Source organism: Pimephales promelas, chromosome 4, assembly GCF_988280905.1.
Source record: "Pimephales promelas chromosome 4, fPimPro1.hap1.1, whole genome shotgun sequence".
Lineage (NCBI taxonomy): Eukaryota > Metazoa > Chordata > Actinopteri > Cypriniformes > Leuciscidae > Pimephales > Pimephales promelas.
Genome location: NC_142772.1, coordinates 32,206,557 through 32,224,098, shown reverse-complemented (window position 1 = coordinate 32,224,098; position 17,542 = coordinate 32,206,557). Strand labels below are relative to the sequence as shown.

The following is a 17,542-nucleotide window of genomic DNA, read 5'->3' as shown; positions in this document are numbered from 1 at the left end:
GTGAATAATAATTTAAACTTACAACTTCTGCAGAGTTTAAAAAACAAAGCAAAAAAAAATAACACTGTAAAAAGAACTTAACCAAGTAGACTGTCTGGACCATGTTTGTGGTTTCATCATTGAAATTAGTTTTGTTTATATATAGGTTTTAATGATCATTTTCAGTTTTGCTCTGTAATCTCCTGTTAACATATCCAGTGTATTGTATTGTGTAGTGTATTGTGTATTGACAACGGCGAATACACAAACCAGCCAAGCATAGCCAGGTGAGCGTGAACACACGTAACGTCACACCCAGTCTTAAATTCCATCCCGAATCCCAAAAGTTTTACTGTACAGGATTATAGAGGCAATCGCAGTGATCAGGGAAGGGCTCATTCAGCCCATCAGGCAATTGTTTAAACATGTGGGTTAGAAAAAAATGTATTTTTAACATGAAATGTTGTGCAATGTTGTGCAATTTAAATAGTTTAACACATTTTCAAAGCTAATGTAGCTATAAATAAATAAAAAATATGCTGCTTAAATCAAGTACATCAAGTTCATAAACTATTTGTTGAGCTGTATACATATCTACTATCTATTAAGTGTTATAAATATCATGAAGCATTCAATAATGAGTGAGTGAATTAATAAAGAAAGAAAAAAGACAAAAAGTAATATGCTAAATTTCAAGGTTTATTAGTTTCAGTTTCAGAGATGCGTACATGTTTTTCACTCAGCTGCCTCTTTGCCCTTGAAAAAAATAGAGAGTGAACAAATACATGATTAGAATAAAACACAATACATTTTAAGTTTGAAAATACATACATCAGAAAAATAAATTACCTTTCCAGCATCACGGCTCTTGGCTCTAAGTTTGTTGACCTGAGACTCAGAAATGTCAGCACGCTCCTCAGCCTCTTCCAGCTCATGCTGCACCTTCCTCAACTTGGACAGGTGAGCGTTTGCTTGTTCATCCTGCAAAGTCACATACGATTAGATCAGGAACTTAGTTCACAAGGCGTTTACAGTTCTCAAATGAGATACTCACAGCTTCTTCAGCCTGTCTCTTGTAAGCCTTGACCTTCAGCTGAAGCTTGTCAACCAGATCCTGCAGTCTGTTGAGGTTCTTCTTATCCTCCTCAGTCTGCAGATAATGAACAAGGATCAGACTAGAACATACTCAGATTATAGTGACCTGAATTTTACTACACATTTTTTGTACCTGGTAGGTGAGCTCCTTGACTCTCCTCTCATATTTGCGGACACCTTTAACAGCATCAGCTCCACGTCTCTGCTCTGCCTCAACTTCAGCTTCAAGCTCACGGACCTTTAGTTAGTGGGAGATATTAGTACAATTATTACAGGCGATGAAAACATGTTTATAGACTATCTGAAATATTCCAGAGTATTAAAGCAGTACACAATTTATACCTTTCAGATCATAACTATTAACATCAGAATAAAGGCAATCTTACTCTGGACTCCAGTTTCTGGAGTTGTTTCTTTCCTCCCTTCATGGCCAGATTCTCAGCCTCATCCAGACGGTGCTGCAGGTCCTTCACTGTGACCTCCAGATTCTTCTTCATTCTCTCAAGGTGAGAACTGGTGTCCTGTTCCTTCTTCAGCTCTTCTGCCATCATTGCAGCCTTTTGCATTAATACATAAAGTCAGTAGATCCACATTTTTTCAAGTACACAAGTATCTTTAGAAACATTCGGCAGCTACTGTTGCTCACATCAGTGATGGCCTTCTTGGCCTTCTCCTCTGCATTTCTGGCTTCCTGTACAGTGTCATCAACTTCACTCTGGATCTGAACAAGGTCCGCCTCAAGCTTCTTCTTGGTGTTCAGGAGACTTGTGTTCTACAAAATAGAAAGCAGCACTTTGGACACTTTAAATGGTGCTCTCAATTTCATTCATTTCATTGTAAAACAACAACAACAACAAAAAAAAACCTTACCTGAGAGTGCAGCAGCCCACAACGCTCACTGGCGTCCACCAACTCTTGTTCAGCCACTTTGCGGCCTCTCTCTGTCTGCTCCAGAGCAGCTCTCAGCTCCTCAATCTCAGACTGCATCAGAGCGTTTCTGCGCTCCACCATGGCCACCTGCTCCTTCATGTCTTCCTGTCCTCTCTGGGCATCATCAAGATGCAGTTGGGCATCCTGAACATAACAATAATAGAATAAGCTTTCAATGTGTTTTCTGGTGACCATACCCTAACAAAAGTTAGATTATGTAAACATATTAATACATCCCAAAGTCGAACAAAAGTCAAATACCTTGAGTTGTCCCTGAACATTCCTGAGCTGTTTCTGGGCCTCAGCAGCCTGGCGATTGGCGTGACTCAACTGAATCTCCATCTCATTAAGATCTCCCTCCATCTTCTTCTTGATTCTCAGGGCATCATTCCTGCTCCTGACTTCAGAGTCCAGAGTGCCCTGCATGGATTCAATGACTCTCTGGCTGTTCCTCTTGATCTGCTCCATCTCCTCATCCTTCTCTGCAAGCTTCCTGTCAACCTCTCCCTTGATCTGGTTTAGCTCAAGCTGGACACGAAGAATCTTGGACTCCTCATGCTCCAGTGTACCCTATGACAAATGAAGCAACATTTAAATATCAGAACAAAATTATTCATTAACAACACAGTATGATGGTTCTAGAAAGATATCCATATTGATCGTCAAATACTCACTTCAGCCTCCTCCAGGGCGGTCTGAATCTCTGCCTTCTCAGTCTCCACTGTCTTCTTGGCCTTTTCCAGCTCATGGATGCTCTTACCAGTCTCACCTATCTGCTCTGTCAGATCCGAAATCTCCTCTATAGAAAGAAAAAAATCACATCTGTTTTCTTTGTAAAGCTAATTAAAAAAATAAAAGATTTTAAAATCTTTTCTATTTTGACGGTTTCATTCTTACGCTGCAGATTCTTGTTCTCTCTCTTGAGGGTCTCCAGCTGATCCAGACTCTCCTCATAGGAGTTCTTCATCTTGAACAGTTCAGTGCTGAGTGAACGAGCCTCTTTCTGGGCACCTTCCAGCTCTGCCTGACCTTCCTCATATTTCTGCTTCCATTCTGCCAGGACCTTTGGTGGAGATATTTCAGAATCAGGTTAATTTAACTTTTAGCATGCTGAACAAGACCAGACTACATTTAGAAGTTAATATCATGTCACAGAAAGACTTTTTTTTAACCTTGTCAAAGTTCCTCTGTTTCTTGTCAAGGTTTGCAGCCAAACCATTGGCTCTCTCCACATCAATCATGAGGTCCTCCACCTCACCCTGGAGTCTCTGTTTGGTCTTCTCTAGAGATGCACATTTGGAGTTCACAGCCTCAATTTGTTCCTCTGCCTCTTGCAGACGCTGAGCCAGCTTCTTCCTGTTAAGTAATACATATTATTTTGAATTCAAATCTATAAAATAGCTGTGGAATTTGGAAATATTATACATACTTGGACTCTTCAAGCTCTTCGGTGCGCTGGATGGCATCAGTTTCATATTTGGTTCTCCACTGAGCAACCTCACTGTTAGCCTTTGACATTCCCCGCTGCAGCTCAGCCTTTGCCTCCTGCTCTTCCTCAAACTGCTCACGGAGCAGGTCGCAGTCATGACGGGCTGATTGCACAGCATGGGCCAGTGCGTTCTTAGCCTAGGAGACAGTCACATAATATTAGCTTTTATCTACAGTAAAGTAATTGACAACTATGTGCATGATTGTGCTATATTACCTTAACCTCCTCTTCAATTTGCCTCTTTAACTCCTCAATTTGCTGAGTGAAAGCTTGTTTGCCTCTGGTGAGCTGAGAAACCAGAGACTCCTTCTCCTCCAGCTGACGGCCAAACTCACCTATTGAGATTTACATATACACAAAATAAATTGTAAGATGTAATGATGGTGAGGAAAATGGTTTATATTTATATTAATGGAGGAAACAAGAACTGTTTTTTTGACAGTAGTGCCAATTCTTTACAGTTAATAAATTAATTGGAGAGGTTTTTAGTGCACTGCTATCAATCTAATTTATGGATGACTGCATCACACTAAACCACAACATGCTTAAAATCCTCTCAAAAAAGTAGCATATCTAACATTATCTCTTTAATGTGTGCCAATGCCAGTGTGTAAACAATTTTGCCACTAGCTCTGTGTTTATTGTTTATAAGTAATTTGATAGTGGAGGAAATTAAAATTTTTGAGATATTGTGCCACTTGTTACCATTCTCAGTTTGAAGTCTTGCTCTCTGAGCACTAAGGTCATTTAACTGGCGAAGGTTCTCGTCATTCTTGGACTTAATTTCACTAAGTTGGTCCTCAAGTGTGCGGCACATCTTCTCAAGATTAGCCTGTAAACACATTTAACTCGTTTTGAAGAATCTTAACAACATTTGATATATTTTCTAAATAATATTTTAGAAACAGTTCTCAAACCTTTGCTTTGGCAACAGCTTCCATGTTGCTGGAAAGATCATCAATCTCCATTTTGTATTCACTCTTCTCTTTCTCAAGCTTCTGCTTGACACGCTGCAGGTTGTCGATTTGCTCTCCCAGCTCGGCCACACTGTCTGCCTGCTTCTTGCGGAGGGCAGCAGCAGTAGCTTCATGCTGGAGGGTGGACTCTTCAAGATCACGACGCAGCTTCTGGAATTCAGCTTCACGCTTCTTATTCATCTCAATCTGAGCAGCAGTGGCTCCTCCAGCCTCCTCAAGCCTCTCACTGATCTCCTCCAGTTCCCTGGAGAGATCAGCTCTCTGCTTCTCAACCTTGGCACGAGCAGCGCGCTCAGCCTCGATTTCTTCCTCCAGTTCCTCAATGCGAGCCTATGTTGAAAAGTTATTCATGAAATCTTACTAGTCTTTATTTGACCTTTACCTTTGACAAGCATTAATATATATATATATATATATATATATATATATATATTTATATCATAAAAAAAACCTGAAGCTCTTTGATCTTCTTTTGGAGTTGAGCACCCAAAGATTGTTCATCTTCTATCTTGCTAAGCAGCTGACTTGTTTCAAAATCTTTCCTGGGGGTGTTCAACAAGTGGTTTGTAAAAAAAAAAAACATTACACAACAGTAACGTTTAAAAATGTTTTTTAAAAGATTTCATGCTTTAATTACTTTTTTATTTTCTCCTCAGATTGCTGCTTGTCATTCTCCAGGTCCATGATGGACTCTTGAGCTAATTTCAGGTCTCCTTCAAGCTTTCTCTTGGCTCTCTCCAGGTCCATGCGGAGCTTCTTCTCTTGTTCAAGGGAACCCTCAAGCTACAGGACAATGATATACAAAATATATCATTTTTGATCAAAGCAAAAGAGGTAGTTGATTTAATTAATTAATTACATGTTTAAATAGAAACTTACATCATCAACTTGCTGCTCAAGCTTTGTCTTGGATTTGGTCAGGGTGTTGACTTTGTCCTCTTCGGCCTGGAGATCATCCAGTGTCTGCTGATGTGACTCTTGGAGGGCTTTCTTCTCCTTCGTAAGCTTGGCAATGCTCTCATCCTGAGCTGCCATTTCCTCAGTTAAGTTCTTGACCTGTATGATTTTTGTTCCAAATAAGCTTATTTTTTTCTATATCAACATATTACTGTAAATAGAGATGAAATTAAATCTTAAACCAACTCAATATCTAACCTTATTCTCAGTGGCATGTTTCTCCTTCTCCACTTTAGCCAAGGTGAGCTCCAGGTCATCGATGTCTTTCTTCAGCTCAGAGCACTCATCCTCCAGTTTCCTCTTCTTGGCTGTCAGTTCAGCATTGATTTCTTCCTCATCCTCCAGTCTCTCAGTTGTCTCCTTGAGTTTAGCTTCAAGCTGGATTTTGCTTTTGATCAGACCCTCACATCTCTCCTCAGCATCTGAGAGATTCTCAGATTCCTGTTAGTAAAATAGATTGCTATTTCATTGGAAACAACCTTACTCATGTTTAATGGAGCCAGTATTCAGTTAACTATAAAATATACTCACAGATTGCACTTGCAGCTGCAGATCATTTTTCTCTTGCAACAGTGCTACCATCTTCTCTTCAAGCTCCTTCTTTTTGGCTTCAGCCTTAGCCAAAGCTTCTTTGCATTTGACAAAGTCCTCTTTCATGGTTGCCAGCTCCTTTTCAGTCTCGGCACTCTTCAGCAGAGGCTTAATCTTGTAATAAACCTTCATCCATGGCCAGTGTTTGACATTCATGAATGAGCGGATGTTGTATTGGAGGGTGTAAATTGCATCCCTTATGAAACAATTTGGATGTTCAAATGCAGAATTATTGGTAAATGAACTTGTTTTTAAACCAGTCAATACAAATATTTCCTTCACTTTATGCATCAAACATATTTGAATTGAGTTTTGTTTTTTTTTAATCAGGGAGTTTGAGAACATTCCTCACCTCCTTTCCGTCATTTTCACAAACTCCCTCCTCATCAGGTAACCTCGGCAGAGAGCCTGAGTCATTGTGACTAGAGCAGCCAGTTTTTCATCACGCATCTCCTCAAGAACACCCAGAAGACCAGCTTTGAAGAACACCTGAATTAATTTAAAACAGTACATTTAAACATATTGATTAACCTGTTTAAGCTAAATAACCATGATCACTGAATTGTTGAAAGTTGTAAAGGTAAATATTAACCTTTGTGGTCCCAAATCTATACTCATCATGATTAACATCAATGGATCCCAGGAGTTTCTCACTGGCCTTCTTGTTATCCATAAACTGTCCATCTGGGATAACACTGGCATTCAGCACCTTGTATCTGTGGAAGATGGTAAGATTTATCAAAATGCTTTATATCTTCTAATGAATAATCTCCAACAGGAAACGGTATTTTTATGTGGCGTCATATATACCTCTGTTTGAAGTCACCATAGAGGATTCTGCTGGGAAAACCCTTTCTGCAGATTCTGATACCCTCCAATACACCATTACACCTCAGCTGATGGATAACCAGGAAGTTCTCCATGAGACCTTGGTAAATTAACATTAGCGTTATTAAATACATTAACATTAAATATTGTGTTAAAATGCGAATATATGTGAGTCCTTTATTACTTTACCTGGAGTCTTGGACTCATTGGGAATCAGACAACGCACAAAGTGAGGGTGGGTGCTCCTCAAGTTTGTCATGAGCTTGCCCAAGTTCTCCTGTTTAATCATGAAAAGATTTAGCATTCTTACTCACATTCTCTCAGTTGATCTAGTGTCAAGCAAGGTGATGTACAGTCATTGCTTCTTAATTCCTTTCAATTGCATCATTATTCACATCTGCTCTCTAGCAAACACATACTCTGAACTGAGAAGACACAGTCTGCATGGAGCCACCCTTCTTCTTGCCTCCCTTCTTGGCGCCACCAGTTTCTATTCAGATAAAGAGACAAAAGAACAAATATAATGTAAAAACAAGAAAAGAGTGCAACCCTGAATCAAAGTTTGTTAAAATTATGTATATAATCATGTTAACACTTCAGTTTTTTACCCTCAACGACAGGTGGGTAGAGAGTAGCCAGCAGTTTGACAGAAGACTTCTGGTACAGCTGCAGAACAGACTCATTCAGTGGATCCTTGTTCTTGTCCAACCAGCCTGAGATATTGTAGTCCACAGTTCCAGCGTAGTGAACCAGGGAGAAGTGGGCTTCAGCCTTGCCTTTGGCAGGCTTTGGTTTCTCGAAAGCTTTGTTCTTGCCAAGATGTTGATCATATAGCTTGTTCTTGAAGGAAGTGTCTGTAGCCTTGGGGAACATGCACTCCTCTTCAAGGATGGAGAAGATACCCATGGGCTGTTTATAAAAGAATGTTGTTTAATAACTAAAAATGTAAGATTTTGATAATGAAAAAGTGGAAATGAATAAGTTCAAAAAACGGTAAAAACCTTCTCAATAAGCTCAATGCAAGCAGCCAAGTCCATGCCGAAGTCAATGAACTCCCAAACAATGCCCTCCTTCTTGTACTCCTCTTGCTCCAGCACAAACATGGTGTGGTTGAAAAACTGTTGCAGTTTCTCATTGGTGAAGTTGATGCACAGCTGCTCCATGCTGTTGTACTGGAGGACAAACAATGACAGAAACATTTACTGACTTCTGAATATCATTCATTTTGACATAACAAGAGATAACATAATCATACTTACATCAAAGATCTCAAAGCCAGCAATATCCAGCACACCAATGAAGAAGTTTCTTTGTTGTTTTGTGTCCAACATCTGGTTGATACGAATGACCATCCACAAGAACATCCTCTCATAAATAGATTTGGCCAAGGCGCTAACAGAGTTGTACACCTGTAAGTAGAAGAGTGAATATTGTATTCTGGTTCTGCAATAATTAGCCTAAATTTTAGGTTAAACACATGGCATGATGGAAATGTTACTATACCTGTGGCACGGTCTGGCCTTTGGTCACAAACTCATTTCCGACCTTGACTCTGGGGTAGCACAAACCCTTCAGCATATCAGCAGAGTTCAAACCCAGAAGGTAGGCAATTTTGTCAGCCTCTGCAATTAAACAAGTTGCACAAAAATCCATCCCTTTTCTTGCCTTGAAAACTACCAAAGGCCAACCCCCCCTTGTGAAAATAAAAAATAAGGATCTCTCCATTCAAAGCACTGCATGTCATAACACACAATAGTACAATGTAGTCTCACCCTCTGTGCCATCAGGCTCAGCCTGCTCCTCACGCTGCTTCTGCTTGAACTTCATGTTGCCATGATGAAGCACAGCTCCAGTGAACTTGAAGATGCTCATCTTTTCCTCACCACTAAAGCCAAGAATGTCAATAGCATCCTGTAAATTACAGAGAAGAATAAAATATATGATTTGCCATATTTAAATAAAACATGTCAATATTCAAATAGCAATGACTCACATCAGTAGCATCCAGCTCAACTTTATCATCAATACTGGCCACTGTGATCTGACCCTGACTGCACATGGGGAAGTCATAGGGGTTGGTGGTGAGGAGCGACATTTCTGTAAAATACACAGCATTTATGATAGAGCATCTTACAATATTATCTGAAACATTAAATGAATTAAATATGTGCACCTACCAATGATCTCAGGCTTATGGTTGGTCATCATCTGGAAGAAGATGTGGTAGCCTCTCTCATCTGGAAGCTGGAATGACACTCTAGACTTCTCCAGCAGATCTGTTAAAAGAATGTACTTGAGTCACAATCATCTGAAGAGTGACAGATAAAGACAAATGTTCAGGATGGAGCAGTGAAATCATGTCCACCTACATGTCTCAATGTCAGCACTAGCCAGTTTTCCAGTTGTGCCGAAGTGAATTCTAATGAATTTACCCTGTTTAAAACAAAATATTATTATTATTATTATTAATGATAATAATGATAATAAAACAAAGTATCTTTACTGAAAAATCCAACACAACTGAATAATTGTACTACATGTAAATAAAAAGTGGTTAACTTACAAAACGAGAGGAGTTGTCATTTCTCACAGTCTTGGCATTACCATAAGCCTCAAGCAGAGGGTTGGCAGCAATGATCTGGTCCTCAAGAGAGCCCTGTAATGTTTGAAGGGTTTTCAGTTATAATTATATTTATTTTCATGTATTTTCTATTTAATGACTAAACATTACTTATAGGCATTTCACAATTAAATTAATCTTGTAAACCACCATCATTGAAAATAATATGCAAGTAGTTTTATATCTCATACCTGTATTTTGCCAGAACTCTCTTTCTTCTTGTCACCACCACCTGACACTGCAACTGTGGCGAAGTACTGGATGACACGTTTGGTGTTCACAGTCTTTCCAGCACCAGATTCTCCACTGGTTTATGAGAAATCAGAAGTCAGAGGATGTTAGACATGTGGAAGTTCCACAAGAGGAAAATATGACTGTTCTCAACAACTCTAACTGAAGGCTTGATACATACGTAATCAGGACAGACTGGTTCTCTCTGTCTGTTAATTCAAAGGGTAATAATGTTTTAGCAATTGTTTTATATAAAAAAAATATGGATGTGAATTTCAGCTTATATTTAATTCAGATCTCCTAAATCAGATCTTACCAGTCAGCATGAACTGATAGGCGTTGTCAGAGACAGAGAAGATGTGGGGTGGGGCCTCCATACGCTTTTTGCCTCTGTAGGCAGACACCACTTCTGCATCATACACTGGGAGCCACTTGTAGGGGTTCACAGTTGCGCAGAAGAGTCCAGAGTAGGTCTGAAATGAGCAGAGAAGTGGACAGATTGAAACAACACAGACAAAAATAACTTAAATGCTTTTGTTTGCTGTTTTCAGAACTTACGTAGATCATCCATGCAGCATAACGCTCTTTGAGGTTATACAGCACAGAGGCTTCATTGAGATGGGTCATCATGGCCATGTCCTCAATCTTGTCATATTTGGGAGGGTTCATTGGGTGGACGTCACCCTCCTTTACTGTTCTCTCCTATGAATTTTATAAATTAGACATTAGATATAAAAGAAAACAATGTAATGAGTATTTGAATGAGTAATGCGTGAAATGGAAATTAAAACTCACCTCCTTAGTGTCAAGCAATTCAACTGTGACTTTGCCACCGTCTTTGCTCTTGATTGTTGCCTTGAGGTACAACTCTTTTTCATCAGCCACATAGCAGGCAGACTTGGCATCGAATGGTTTGCTCTGAGCCTCAATTCTCTCTTTCTCAGGCTTACGAAGGTAAATGGCAGCCTTGCCATAAATGGCCATCTCCGCGTCTGTACTCATGGTGGCGGCTTACTGAAGTGAACTGAAGTGAAGTGAACTGAAGTTTAATTTACATGAAATCATCACTATACATCATTCACTTTTTAAAGTTAAAATTACACAATTGTCATCATCTATACACCAAGTGTAATATAAAACAAATATTCATGACATTTCAATTGCACTACTACATGCCAAAAATAAATGAATTAAATAAATGAACTATCCATGGATTACAAATGAGAAATGGCTGTTTAATTATTACCAAGATAAATATGGATTAACTTTTTCTTTTTCTCTTCCCACTGGTGAAGTTTTTCCAGCAGCCCTTTAATAGGTTTAAAATTCACATGACCTTTCTGTTCTACATTTTCCTCTAATTGAATTATCAAACAAAACAACTTGAATGCAAACAGACATCCAGAATATTGAATAGTCACCCTTTTCTCTATTTTCTCTAATCATCATCTATAGTAAGTGTATTTGTAACAACTAATTTCAAAAAGTAATGCTTGAAGAAAGTAGAGTTCTCACCACAATCACACACTCTGTTGTCTCCCCAACTGACTTCAGGGTGTGTCCATGTACTGCCTTATATTGATTTTGTTCTGCTAGCCAAGCAGAAGCTAAATATGGCTAACTAATATCTAATATGTCACAAATGGGAGTCAGTGAGTTATTCAGGTGAAACACTTGGCACTGACAATCATTCTGAAGATGGAAATAACTGTACTGCTTTTTTTTTCAGAACGTAAATACTAGGTTTGCATTTTTTAGTTGCATTTATTTATTTATTTATTTATTGTCTTAGAGATACTTTTGTTTGATATAGCAATAGCATTTATAACTGATAAGTTATAATGACATTCAATCCTACTGTAAAGATGCATGTAATGTCAACAGAAGTATTATGATACATCAGTGACTCTGAAACCAAGACTAGATTAGTCACACATGGATTAGTTCATATTTAAATTGCTTGTTAATGTCAAGGAGAATTATGTTGAACTGCTTGGCTTTGTCATCACTATGCAGCAGCATCCCTACTGGATAATACAAGTAGATTTTTCTGACTTCAAGATAAGTATTGTAATTAGAACAACTCTTAAGCAAAATGTCATTATATAATGGGCATTTTATGTTCAGGACTAGTCTCGATATAAATTCTGTTGTGATCTTTTTTAAATGAGAGAGAGAGACCTAGAGATGTGGGTTTGTTGTTTTTCCTGTGGAAAATGTTAGACTTAAAGCGGTGGTATAATGCCCACTTTTACAAGATGTAAAATAAGTGTCCGATGTCCCCAGATTGTTTATCTTAAGTTTTAGCTCAAAATACCCCACCGATTATTTTTACTGCATGTTTACATTTCCCTTTTTGAGGGTGAGCAAAAACGTGTAATTTTGTGTGTGTCCCTTTAAATGCAAAAGAATTGCTGTGGCACAGAGAGGAAAGTTTTCAAGAGGTCAGAAACTGTTATGCCTTTTATGTTTAAACTGGAGTCGGAAAATCATGAAGAGATTCAAGAAGAAGTGACAACATGTAGAATGCAACAGGGCGTGTATTGTGAATTTATGTTCATTTATGTTGCTGATGAACACAAATTTCACAATTTCAATTCAATTTTTGTGATTTTATTCCGATCTTAATTCAATATAGATTAATTTGGATATATAGTAGGTAACGTTACAGTAGATACAAACAAATTTTTCTCAAGAAAAAAAAAACACATAATGTTACAGAGAGAGCCCTAACAGCTGGTATTATAAAGTTTAAAAATAACTCAATATATATAATATAGCGCAATATAATGCGGTTTTTATTGTAAAAACAACGTTATAATATTTGAATGATATAGGCCTAAGTAAAAATGTAATATAGTGGACATATTAAGCAAAATAGCTTCTCTCAACTCTATAGCAGCTAATTTTTCTAGCCAACGTGCTGTGGTCATTAAATTACTTTACTGCGGTAAGGTTATGTTCTCCTGCTGTTTTATCGACCTCTTTCAGCGATTGAAAAACACTGGTTGATCGAAATTATCTATGGGCCATATACATTTCGGTAAATTGTAGGCTACTGTCTCTTTCAACATACCTGTTCATTCGTGTTTATTAATTATGATTGGTTCACGTGCAGCAACTGAGGCGCTACAACGACGTCACATTTCCAGCGCCAAAACGGTATTTATTGTTTGAATTTCGAAATAAAATTGACAGAATCTGTGAGCTGAGAAGTTGTTTCACATCAAAAGTTACCTCTCCATTGGAGGAGTCAGTTTGTCCTCTTTTTCCTTCGCGATTTTTCTCTGCGTGAGAAAATGGATGTGTGACGTCACTTACCTTGGAGGAATGTTGTGTAGTTCCTGCAGTCGTTGATAGCCTATGTATTTTTTTTCTGATTAGTTATATACCCCTGTCTTGTAGTATTTTTTGTTTTGTTTTTGTATTTTTTTCTGTTTATTTGTTCTATATTGTGATTGTTTTCTTTGAAAATGTTTCAATTAAAAAAAAAAGTTCCTGCAGTCGTTTGTTGTAGTATAGCCTACTTAAAAAAGTATTTCTTTAAAAGCTAATATCTTCCTTTGCTTAGAAATTTGAGCATTGTAACTTTGCAGATGTTGTGACCTGAAGCATGTTACTTTCATCAATAGGCCTATAACAATTCATCAATATAACAATGTATTGCACTATACAATGTCTACTGTATCTAACAGAAAAGTTAGGGACTTGTAAGTTACACTTGTATAAATTGTATTGCATTAGAAACAATTTCATCTGCCAAACAGATGATGCCATCTAGGCCATCTCTCAGAACTAACTTCACTTTGTTTGAATGGTTAGTTCACCCAAAAATGAAAATTATGTCATTAATGACTCTCTCTCATGTCGTCCCAAGCCCGTAAGACCTCCATTCATCTTCACAGTTTAAGATATTTTAGATTTAGTCCGAGAGCTTTGAGTCACTAAATGCGGATTGACAGCAGAACCAGAAGAGTACAATGCTGAATAAAGTCGTAGGTTTTGTTATTTTTGGACCAAAATGTGTTTTCGATGCTTCAAAACATTCTAACTTACCCACTGGTGTCATATGAACTTTGATGATGTCTTTATTTTCTTTCAGTATAAGGACAATATCGTATATCGTATAATCATACTTCACAAGCATGTGATATTAAATATTAACAATATTGCAAAATCACCTCAAACATTCACCTGAAGCATATTTTGATATGCCTCAGTCATTCATTCAAAAACAAATGTCAACACTAGCATAACATTTGCCTGATTTTTTATAGCAGGGCAAATGAGTGTAGCACTGAGCCTGCACATTCTTAGCATGCATGGCTTTTAGTAGGTTTGGGAAGTGATTAAAAGAGATACAAGCCAAGATAAACAATCAAATTAAAAGGCAACCAAAAATGCAAGTTTTACAGCATTACATTGCACATTCTGTAAAGTAAAACTGTACTTCCAGTGATGATCATGAAATAATATTAAATTGCAATTATTATTGAAACTCTGTCCTGAAACATACTTTATAATGTTATTAACAATCTTTGGAAAGAACAAGATTAATTTTCAAAGACCAACATTCAAGATCTTTTTTTTTCTTTCTTTCTTAACACAAAGATGTATACTAGGTGAAGCTTCTTCAATACATAAGAAAACGTTAAATGTGAATAACAGATGTATTCCTGAGCAAAACTGTTCCTTTATGCTCACACATTTATGTTGTGCATGTACCACCGAAATGTGAAGATGTTGACAAATGAAACATTTATTGAGTCGTTAATCTTTATTTGCTCATTACATGTTCATTCCACAGACAGAGAGTGGTCGTTGTGGAGCTCGGTGACATTCTCACTATTTCAACACCCTCCTTCCTGCTGAATAGCTTAGGGCTTGTCATGTAATTGGAGATCCCCAGTGCTGTATTTTTGGCATGTCCACCATGTGTGCACTCAGTAAGTTAAATGATGGTGCCAAGTGGCAGTTCTACATGCCGCTGTGTTATATGGTGTATATTTACAGGCTCAGTTCCAACCCACAATTTAATCTGGCATGTTCCAACAACAGTCATCACAAGCATTTTAATAGGCTCAGACAGTTTACAACTGATGGCACATTCATTGGTCTTTTAATTGACTTATTGATGCAAGAAATAGATACATAGGTTTTTATTTGCGCTAATTGATTTTTAACATTTGATTGTGTAAAATCTATATGCGCACATACTGATCTCTTGACAACTTGTAGGAATGACTTAGAGGAAGTTGTTTGTGCCTTAAGCAACCAATTAAATTCTGACAGATATGGATAGAAATAAATGATGTGTGTACTTTGCACTCTTACACTGTCTACAACCTAATGAACTCTAAAGTCTTCAGTTAACTCTGTGGAATAATTTCTAAATAAAATTCATAGTCAGAAATCAAGAAAACGTATCAAATAAACGTTGCCAATGGAGCTCTTCTGTAGATTTATAGCATTGGGCAAATGCTTGATTGTCAGCAACCTAGATATTGCTATTCTAAAGTATTTTGTCATTTTGTGGATGCTTGAATTGGCACTCCATTCTATAAGTAACTGAGTCCGAGAAATATTTGAATCATTCAGAGATAATAGAACAAAATACTGACTCATATGGTAACATGTTCCTGTTTTTACCATGAATAGTGTAACTGAGACATGTCATTTGATCACTGCTTCTGACCAAGGTGATGAAAGCTGTGGAACACATCCAAAAATAGTCAAGGTACAGCTTGTAGAGGTAAGAAGAAACCTATTTCCATACTTCTGATCATCTCCAAGAAGGACCAAAGAAGGAAGGCTTTGGGTTACATAACTGCCACACGTGCTGCAAGCAGTGTGGTTGTGTGAAGCACAGGACACAGAATCTGGTGTGAACTCTACAACTTTAAATAGCACCATATAGGATGTGACAATGAAGCATACTCGGCTGCATGATGCTGAGAGTTATGCTTGCCTAATTATTCATTAGAGATCAACATTTCAGTGTCCTCTTGTTAAATATATTTACATGATTGTATTGTGTTATTGGTACACATTTAGTAAAACGGTCTCTCAAAATCAAACAGATTGTCCATGCCGTTGTAGGACACCAGCCTCAGTATGAAACCCTTTTCAAACATTTTTATTCCAGCCTGAAAAAGAGTGAACTGGTCTGATCTCTCTTCAGTCTTACTGGTAATAAATCTTAGAAGAAATCAGATGAAGCACAAATTATGTATTGCTAGCTGTCTGCACAGTGATGTTTGAAATATGGTAATGGTTCAAAATATGATGAATATTCTCTTGCAACGTCAGTGCTTGGTTAACCATCAAAAACAAAAGGTTTGGAAAACTCAGTCAATACTTTTATTGGGCATATAAACCAGTAACTAAGTTACTACTTTGCTGGCAACTGCTTATCCATCATGTGAATAGGGATGACAATCTCTCCAGGGAGACTGGTATTAGAGCCAGGTAATGGGACCTCAACTGAGAGAATACCATCTGGAGACAGCATGGAGTTGATCAGTTTTAGGTCTAAGTCAGCTGGAAGCCTAATGAATTACACAAGGAAAATGAAACCAGCCATGAGTAAAGATGGAGTAACGCATTACATTATTTAAAGCTGAATTATGTGATGCAAAAATACAGTATTAAAAACAGCATCATTTCCAGTTCAGTTCAGCTTGGAAACAAAAAAAAATATTTTTTGTAATAATTTTCATTTTAAAATACAGTACGAGCTAATATGAGACCACAAATCAACAACAAAATAAAACAAAAGCTCCCTTACTTGTATTTTCTTGTAAAGCTTCTTGAGATCAATTTGTGATTATCATGCCTTTCCTCGTGATTACCTATGAATGAAAACAGATATTAAAGAAACATGCCTATGCCATCTGAATGAAATGTGATTTGCAGAATGTGGTTGTCGTATGTGCTATTTTTAGCAACATATATATGCAGTGCATTATAAATAGACCAAAGCCAGACATATCAAGGTCATCCTACCTGTTATCTCCAAATATCCCTCCTTGGTTTTGATGCTTATATCCTCTGGAGAATATGGACTGACATCCAGACAGACTTTCCAGTTTTGCTGTCCTTTCTTTTGTTCACACACGGGTTGAGAATCCCGTCCTTCACGTCCAAAACATGATTTAGGAGGAATCTCCATGCACAAAGAGCTGAATAGATGTGAACGCATAGATCCTGGCCAGGTTGATGTGGCTAATCTTTTCCTGGCTGAATCTATCCAGCTAACCTCATCAGGCTCAAGGAAACATGGGAGGTCGGTGTTTTGCTTGAAAATGTTTTTTTGTGTTCCCTCCTGAAGAGGGTCCCAGCAACCATTACGGTAAAACAAAGGACGAGGCATCTTTAAACTTAATTTCTAAACCATTTGTTTTGGAGCTTTGAATATCTTATTCTAATATAGCAACAGTAAAGCTGACATGAAGACTAGCAAAAAGCTACAGAAAGTTGCCACTCACTTCTTTTATACTGTTCTTGTCTATTAAATATTCATCCCAAATCATCCAGTCCCAAAAGTTAACAAAGAGGCTTGGCAAATCCTTCACCTCTGTGTTACAATCGGACATACACAGAATGATGCCATCCTTTCTGTATAAATAGAACTAAAGGGGTAATGGCAAATTCTTGGCATATGACAATGGGCACACTGGCAATAGTGTTTTTTCATTAATGGCCTCTGTAGTCTGGTCACATCTTAGTGCTTTTCTTTTACTATGGTAACGGATGCCGTTGTACACTAGTATGCACTTACAGTCTTTAGAGAATTCTTGTAAACAACTTTTAGAGTCAGATATAGTACGTAGTATGATACATTAA

General features: G+C 37.7%; 2 protein-coding genes across 2 annotated transcripts; both read right to left on the bottom strand.

Annotated features, from left to right (window-relative positions):
• Positions 1-657: 657 nt before the first annotated feature.
• LOC120469711 (myosin heavy chain, fast skeletal muscle) lies at positions 658-12,182 on the bottom strand. The gene is made up of 40 exons (XM_039658859.2): positions 11,213-12,182; positions 10,493-10,721; positions 10,256-10,399; positions 10,014-10,170; positions 9,879-9,906; positions 9,658-9,772; positions 9,410-9,502; positions 9,216-9,279; positions 9,024-9,122; positions 8,840-8,943; positions 8,619-8,757; positions 8,350-8,468; positions 8,106-8,255; positions 7,848-8,018; positions 7,455-7,755; positions 7,266-7,336; positions 7,036-7,123; positions 6,829-6,946; positions 6,611-6,734; positions 6,371-6,507; positions 5,959-6,214; positions 5,626-5,868; positions 5,350-5,526; positions 5,108-5,253; positions 4,922-5,012; positions 4,411-4,800; positions 4,199-4,325; positions 3,710-3,828; positions 3,434-3,630; positions 3,177-3,360; positions 2,902-3,067; positions 2,679-2,803; positions 2,266-2,574; positions 1,945-2,148; positions 1,721-1,846; positions 1,461-1,631; positions 1,208-1,312; positions 1,034-1,129; positions 829-960; positions 658-735 (listed from the first exon to the last, which is right to left on the bottom strand). The coding sequence occupies exons 2-40, from the start codon at positions 10,697-10,699 to the stop codon at positions 715-717; spliced, it is 5,814 nt and encodes a 1,937-aa protein (XP_039514793.2). The 5' UTR covers positions 10,700-10,721; positions 11,213-12,182; the 3' UTR covers positions 658-714.
• A 3,852-nt stretch (positions 12,183-16,034) lies between these two features.
• Positions 16,035-17,154, bottom strand: hspb15 (heat shock protein, alpha-crystallin-related, b15). Its single transcript, XM_039658896.2, has 3 exons — positions 16,703-17,154; positions 16,485-16,548; positions 16,035-16,245 (listed from the first exon to the last, which is right to left on the bottom strand). Exons 1-3 carry the CDS (start codon positions 17,067-17,069, stop codon positions 16,089-16,091), a joined length of 588 nt encoding a protein of 195 aa, XP_039514830.2. The 5' UTR covers positions 17,070-17,154; the 3' UTR covers positions 16,035-16,088.
• Between the last annotated feature and the right edge of the window lie 388 nt (positions 17,155-17,542).

Coding starts and splice junctions, on each gene's coding strand:
- LOC120469711 (XM_039658859.2), bottom strand. CDS start 10,699: ATGAGTACAGACGCGGAGATGGCCATTTATGGCAAGGCTGCCATTTAC. Junction 8,019..8,105: donor CTGGCTTTGAGATCTTTGAT/GTAAGTATGATT, acceptor TTTGTCCTCCAG/TACAACAGCATGGAGCAGCT. Junction 3,631..3,709: donor AAATTGAAGAGGAGGTTAAG/GTAATATAGCAC, acceptor ACTGTCTCCTAG/GCTAAGAACGCACTGGCCCA.
- hspb15 (XM_039658896.2), bottom strand. CDS start 17,069: ATGCCTCGTCCTTTGTTTTACCGTAATGGTTGCTGGGACCCTCTTCAG. Junction 16,549..16,702: donor GGGATATTTGGAGATAACAG/GTAGGATGACCT, acceptor TTTCATTCATAG/GTAATCACGAGGAAAGGCAT. Junction 16,246..16,484: donor AGCTTTACAAGAAAATACAA/GTAAGGGAGCTT, acceptor GTAATTCATTAG/GCTTCCAGCTGACTTAGACC.